The sequence below is a fragment of the Eleutherodactylus coqui genome, chromosome 10 (genome assembly GCF_035609145.1).
Source record: "Eleutherodactylus coqui strain aEleCoq1 chromosome 10, aEleCoq1.hap1, whole genome shotgun sequence".
Taxonomy (NCBI): domain Eukaryota; kingdom Metazoa; phylum Chordata; class Amphibia; order Anura; family Eleutherodactylidae; genus Eleutherodactylus; species Eleutherodactylus coqui.
Window position 1 is genome coordinate 138,071,873 of NC_089846.1, and position 7,316 is coordinate 138,079,188.

At 43.5% G+C, this 7,316-nt stretch overlaps 1 protein-coding gene across 1 annotated transcript; it reads right to left on the bottom strand.

Moving 5' to 3' along the window:
• Window positions 1-2,598: 2,598 nt before the first annotated feature.
• Window positions 2,599-4,875, bottom strand: LOC136579906 (interferon lambda-2-like). Its single transcript, XM_066579992.1, has 5 exons — window positions 4,735-4,875; window positions 4,319-4,396; window positions 4,088-4,231; window positions 3,901-3,981; window positions 2,599-2,697 (listed from the first exon to the last, which is right to left on the bottom strand). The coding sequence occupies exons 1-5, from the start codon at window positions 4,873-4,875 to the stop codon at window positions 2,599-2,601; spliced, it is 543 nt and encodes a 180-aa protein (XP_066436089.1).
• Between the last annotated feature and the right edge of the window lie 2,441 nt (window positions 4,876-7,316).

A 7,316-nucleotide genomic window follows, 5' to 3' on the forward strand; every position in this document is an offset into this window, starting at 1 on the left:
TGCCGATTCCCTAGAGAACCCAGGTTCTTGTTCGCCGTGTTGTTCTCCCACACGCCGCCCGATGCGGATGGCCAATGCCATGGCATCATTCAAATAGCAAGGCGCCGGTTGTGAGATTATCAGATCGTTTATTTTATTGTTAAGGCCAAAATATAACTAGATCGTTCCATTGTATCTCGGTCGCCCAACGCCAAAAGTTTGCACAAAACTCCTCAATGGCAGATCCGCTCTGATGCAAAGCCCTGATCTTCCCCTCTGCCAATGACACCCTGTCCCGGTCATCGTAAATCAGTCCGAGAGCAGAAAAAAAAACTATCCACAGATGACAAAACCTCGGACATGAGGAAAAAGAAAAACCCCAAGCCTGCAGGTCTTCCTAAGATCTCTAATCACGATCCCCGCTCTCTGACTCTCATTACATGAAGAGATGGGGCACAATCTACAATACAGTCTGCAGGATACCCCAATAGAAACAAACCTCCGTCTGTCCCCGAGAATGGTTATGGCGAGTCCAGCTTTGGTTCTTTCACTGAGCTTGACTGCACCAGTTGCTGCCGCTTAATTTCAGCAACCTCAATCACCAAGGCCCTGAACTGATTGGGCAAGGTCTCTATAGGATCCATAGTACTACACCAAAGATCCTATGGAAACTGCAGAATGAGCTTCAAAAGCATTAAAGCAAAGATCAGAATTGTCTCCAGGAAAATAAAGAGAACAAGCAACAAAAAGACTGAAATCACTGAGAATTCTGTCTGTGAAGACTTTTTAGAATATGATAGACAGGAAGGTGGGCCGTTATATCATTTAGAACCACAGTGACGAGAGTGAAGGTCTACTGTAGCATAGTAACATAGTAGGTTAGGCTGACTGAAGGCAATGTCCATCTAGTTCAGCCTATTTCAACCCCCTTGTTGATACAGGGGAAGGCAAAAAGCCTCAAGAGGCAGAAGCCAATTAGCCCATTTGGGGGAAAAATTCCTTCCCGACTCTATAATGGCAATCGGAATAATCCCTGGATCAACATTTGATAGTTCCTACCTGAATGTAAGACCCTCAACAATAACCCGCTGGTCACCTAATGTCTGTATCCTGTAATATCATAGCACTCTAGAAAGACATTGAGTCCCTCTTAAACTCCTCCATGGATCCTGCCATCACCACGTCCTCAGGCAGAGAGTTCCACAGTCTCACTGCTCTTACAGTAAAGAACCCCCTTCTGTGTTGGTGATGAAACCTTCTAGACGTAGCGGATGCCCTCTTGTTACCGTCGCAGTCCTGGGTATAAACAGATCATGGCAGAGATCCTTGTATCGTCCCCTCATGTATTTATACAGAGTTATTTGGTCGCCCCTTACCCATCTTTTTTCCAGGGTAAATAATCCCAGTTTGATGCCTCTCTGGGTATTCCAGTCCTCTCATCCTGTTTATTAGTTTAGTTGCCCTTCTTTGAACCCCCTCCAGCACTGTAACACCTTGCCTGAGCACCGGAGTCCAGAACTGTGTGCAGTATTCCATGTGAGGCCTGACAAGTGCCTTATATAATGGGAGGATAATGTTCTCCTCCCTCACCCCTATACCTCTTTTAATGCACCCCAAAACTTTATTTGCTTTTGCAGCTGCTCCAATTGAGTATACAGTCCACTAGTACCCCCAGGTCTTTTCCCTAGCAGTACCCCATTTAGTGTATATTGGTGACATCCGTTTCTCCTGCCCATGTGCAGAACCTTATCTTTATCAATATTGAACTTCATTTGCCATTTTTCTGCCCAAGCCCCCGGCTTATCTCGGTCCGTTTGTAGTCGCACATTGTCCTCTGTTGTAGCTACATGATAATTCAAGTGATTGAGGAGTCTGAGAGAAAAGAGGAAGACGATGATCAGTGACCTGGCAGATGGATACAATCATACAAATCATTAATGCAGAAGTGAAGAGGAAACATCAGACATTGTTATTATGGGATATTTTATTTAGACATTTCTTTACATGTAAAAAAATATTCATAAATAAACCAATAAATCCGCACTGAGCGATAAATAAATAAAACAACATGTAATAATCTAAATACCGATACAAATATATAATACAGGAAATAATGGATAGAAATACATAAATATGAATAAATATCATAGAATATTAATATCTCTCGGGCCGTTCTGCAGGAGGAAAAGTTACTTTTCGTAAGAGAGATCCAGAAAACATCGATGACTGGAATAAACTTCTAGAGCAGCTCTTTCTTCTGTGCACAAAAATCACAGCGGGGGATTTCCTTCTTTATTTCTGATCAAGGCTTATTAGTGACCATTAATCCGAGGAAAAAGGTAACTGACTTGTGAAGTAAAACCTCCATAAAATGTACCTTCTTCAACTGAGCTTGGTGAGTGCGGAGCAGGCTCTAGATTTGTGGATTATTTCTGAAGGTTCTTTGCAGTTCATTCTCATGAGCCCAACTTGGAAGTCCATGCAGGAGATTCCAAAAATGTTCAGTCTTCAACTGAGCTTGGAAAGTAAAAATCATCCCATGGATCTTCTGTGCAGCCTGATCTATATGTTGCCTAAGTTGAAGAGCATCCTCTAGACTTATGGATCTTCTGTGAAACGTCATTGTAGTTTCTTCCCATGAGCCCAACATCCAACATCTTCCACCATTAATGAGATGAGGCTGAGTAACACGGCATCCTGAAGACATTGTGGAGATGCCTACAAAATAAGATGCAAAGGCTTGGAAATTAAGTTGTGCGCTCTGATACCATGTTTCCCTGATAATAAGCACACTGATTTTTGGGGGGAGGGCTTGAAATATAAGAAATATAAGCCCTTTTCTGAAAATAAGCCCTAGATACACTACATGTAAAAAAAAGAAAACAATACTCAACAAGCAGCTGGCGTTCGGGTCCCTCACGCTGGGCGGCGGCACTGTTGCAGGCTTCCTTGTCCTCCTGCACGCCAATGGAGCAGTTCTTCCTGATAGCAGAGCTTGAGTACCCGGCCTCCAGCAAGCTAACGCTCTGATTGGTTAATTGAGCGTCGCGTCAGCCAATGAAAGTCGGCACTCTATTAACCAATCACAGCCATTCAATGGTTAATCAAGCATGGGCTCTCATTAGCTGACATGGTGCTCGATTAACTAATCAGAGCATTAGCTTGCTGGAGGCGGGGTATTCAAGGCCCATTACCAGGAAGAACTGCTCTGTCAGCGTACCAGAGGACACGGAAGCCTGCAGCAGCGACAGAGACCAGCGCAAGGGACCTGAATGCCGGCTACTAGGTAAGTATTATAAGACACCCCCCAACAATTAGACACTGTGCCTCTTTGAGGCAAAAATTAATATAAAACAGTGTCTTATTTTTGGTGAAACACGATATCTACTCAAGTTTACTTGAGATGGAAAACAAGTTCAATGTCATTATCTAAATCCTTAGGAGCGTCCATACAAGATACATTTGTGAGTACACTACATAAATGATAGGGATCCTCTTGGCACCTCTGACTGACCGTGGAGGCTCATACTAGTTAGCTGTGCCATAATAGGGTTCATCCTGCTCCATTCAGCACTTTGAAGAAAGTTTCGTAGGTGCCAGAGCGCTCAATAACTGATCTCTCTTATGACATCGAGTACATGAGAGGTAGAGAGTCCTTGTATTCGATAGACTTCAATTCTGTAGAATCTAATTATCCATCGATATGACCAATGTAGCATATGGTCTTTGGCACTTGGTATATCCCCATATTCCTTTACCAAGGTTTCTGACGTCTATCTAGGACTCCAGTGATCCCTGCTACCTTCACCCTGAAATATTTGGTCTCCAACTCTCTAAAAATTGTGTTTGAGAAGTTGAATTTCCAGAATTACTCAGAAAACAGTGAAGAGAACCTTCAGATTTCTCATGTAGGACACTTACCTCGTCCATAAAATGCTGGAGATGGTGCAGCCATGGCTTCAGCTGCTTAGAGGGAATCGTATTGAATCCCGGGGACACTTTCTGTTAGAAGAAGAAGATGATGACAAGCGATGGGTAAGTAGGTTTCATACCTACCATCTAAGAGTGTAACATGTAACAATTGGACATAAGGAGCAAAGTTACTTACACAGATCATGAGATCATCTCTTAACTGAAGGAAGATCCTGAGTGACTGGGATCCAGGATCAGCAGCCCCAGATGTGGACATGTTTTCCAGAACATCAACTGTTACTGAGACTCTTTTCAAGGTGAAGATGAGACGATCGCCGGGCTGTTAGAGGAACAATGAGGGTGAGGAGGGGTTCATGTTGTTGTATAAAGGTTCTTGGTAAGAGAAGACCGACCTCTATGTACTTACCGTTAGATCACATACAGACGGCTTGTGTCTCATCATCCTTCTGTAGCATTTAATGGCATCGGTGGACATGTTCTTCTCCTGTGGACGGTTACAGAAGCTTTATCTGATGTGGATTAAACAGTTTTTATGCATTCAAAATTAATACCTTCATTCCCCAATCCTTCAAGTAGAGTCTGACCATCAATGTCTACTGTTACCGGCTGATCAGAGGTTTAGAACCGCACTGAGGGCCTCATGTCATCATGGATGGTAACCAATGAATGCACATATAATGACGGTTATTTTGCCCTTCCACCATCCTAATATTAATGATATAACACATAATGTCTTGTACACTGTTTATGTTTCCTGACTTTTGACTCAGCCTGCAGATCTGTAAATCAGAATCCTCCCAGTATTACAATCTTCCTCCTTACATGCTCATTCTGCAGCTCCTTGATCACCGTCATGTCATCAGAAGATACTGATTTATATCTGGACATCCGGCAGGGTCTCCTGAGTGGATTTGCAGTCACTGCCAGAAGTAGAATACTGAAGACCACCAGTCTGATGTCCATGGCCGGAGTATCGGTGCCGATCTGGAGATCTCTCCTCTGCTGATCTCAACTCCATCTTAAGTCTTCCCATGTTTCTCCTTTTATATTTTAGTCTCCAGGAGAGAAATTCCATGATTTTCGTGATTTGGAAGTTTCTTCTCTCTACGTTTAGAACTGAAGTAATTGCAGACAAGTGATAGCAGCCGTAGGAAGTCCTTACAACTATCAGTTTCCTTACTATACAGGTGTGATGTCAGGTAAGTGGGAGGAGCCTGCCCCTTGTTACCTGACATTACCGTCTCACCTGTACAGTAAGAAAACTGATAGTTATAAGGACTTCCTACGGCTGCTATCACTTGTCTGCAATTACTACAATTCTAAATGTATAGAGAGGATTCCTCCACATCGCGGAAATGATGGAATTTCTCTCCTGGAGACTAAAATATAAAAGGAGAAACATGGGAAGACTTAAGATGGAGTTGAGATCAGCAGCAGAGAGACACAAGACAATTGTGCAGGTGAGCATCTTCTGCTGGGTGTATATACAGAATATCAGAGCTGCAGACATTCACATGATGGATTTATGTACAATAATCATCTTATATGTAATAATGTCTTATACACAGGTTCACAGGAAGAGAAGAAAGTCTCCAGATCGGCCCCGATACTCCGGCCATGGACATCAGACTGGTGGTCTTCAGTATTCTACTTCTGGCAGTGACCACAAATCCACTCAGGAGACCCTGCCGGATGTCCAGATATAAATCAGTATCTTCTGATGACATGACGGTGATCAAGGAGCTGCAGAATGAGCATGTAAGGAGGAAGACTGTATACTGGGAGGATTCTGATGTACAGATCTGCAGGCTGAGTCAAAAGTCAGGAAACACACAAAATGTGTCCGATAATCTCATCCTTCCATTATAGACTCTATGTAAATACCATAGTTACATATGGTGGCTATTAAGATGGTGGAACAGTAGAATAACCAATTTACTATGTACATCCATTGTTTCTAATAAATGATGAGATTAAACACTTAACTTTTGACCCCACCGGGATACTAGACATTGATAGTCAGACTCTACTTGAAGGATTGGCGAATGAAGTTATTAATTTTGAATGCATAAAAACTGTTTAATCCACATCAGATAAAGCTTCTGTAACCCTCCACAGGAGAAGAACATGTCCACCGATGCCATTAAATGCTACAGAAGGATGATGAGACACAAGCCGTCTGTATGTGATCTAACGGTAAGTACATAGTGGTTTATACTCACTTACTGACAACCTTTATACAAAGCAATCCTCTAACACCCCAACACAAGACATAAACCACGGGACCCTCTAATCTCCTCCATTGTCCCTTAACAGCCCAGTGACCGTCTGATCTTGACCTTGGACCGAGTGTCAGTAACAGTCGATGTTCTGGGTAATCTGTCCCCATCTGGTGTTGTTGATCCTGGATCCCGGTCACTCAGGATCTTCCTTCAATTCAGATCTGTGGAAGTAACTTTGCTTCTTCTGTCCTGTTTTACACGTTTCCATCTTACATTTCTCATCCTCTTACCATCATCTTCTTTTGTCTAAGGGTGAATGCCCACCGATGAATTTCTACCGTGTTTCCTGTGCTGGAAATCCGCACGTGAATTTCGCGGTTATTAGGTTCTATTGAACCTAATAGCTTTCTGTCTGTCAATGCTCACATGCAGAAATCTACCGTGGATTTCCACAGTGGGAAATAAATCACGCATTTCTATTTGCCGCAGATTTTTGCCGCAGAAGGTGTCTATTAATATAGCATTAATGGAGTGTGCAGAAATCCACCAAGATTTCCGCGCCCACTCGCAGGCACTTTGTTTTTAATCGCGGTACTCCCACGACATAAATCCGCAGGGGTGCATCCCACCACGCTCGTGAGCATGAGCCCTAAGCAGCTGAAGCCATGGCTGCAGCATCTACAGCATTTTATGGACGTGGTAAGTGATGAGGAAACATATTACTTAGCAGCTCTTGGAATTTAATTTCACGTAGACACAATATCCAGAGAACTGGAGGCCAACTATTTCAGGGTAAAGATAGCATGGGATTAGTGGGGAGCTAGATAGACTATCTATATCATCCGCCCTAAACCATTCACTGGCGAATCCATGCCATGACCTCGCATCCATCGCTGTGGAGGACCATCCTGTGCATACGGATGCTCTGTCACGGGAAGAGGTCCGTTCTGCTATTCAGAAAATTAGACACGGGCGTGCCGCCGGCTCAAATGGCATTCCACCTGAACTGCTGAAATTTGCAACTGAGCCGATCAGCACTGCTTTACATCAACTATTTCTGCGTGTCTGGTCTTGTGGGAAAGTCCCCGTCAAATGGAAGTAGGGCATCATCTTCGCCCTGTACAAGGGGAAGGGCCCAAAAACAGCATGCACTAGCTACAGGCCGATAACGCTCCTTTCGGT

What these genes read in the sequence shown, in the direction of transcription:
- LOC136579906 (XM_066579992.1), bottom strand. Translation starts at nt 4,875, where the DNA reads ATGGACATCAGACTGGTGGTCTTCAGTATTCTACTTCTGGCAGTGACT. An exon ending in CGTCTGTATGTGATCTAACG is followed by an intron (nt 4,232 to 4,318) that starts GTAAGTACATAG and finishes TTCCTCTAACAG; the next exon opens with CCCGGCGATCGTCTCATCTT. An exon ending in TCCAGCATTTTATGGACGAG is followed by an intron (nt 2,698 to 3,900) that starts GTAAGTGTCCTA and finishes CTTATTTTGTAG; the next exon opens with GCATCTCCACAATGTCTTCA.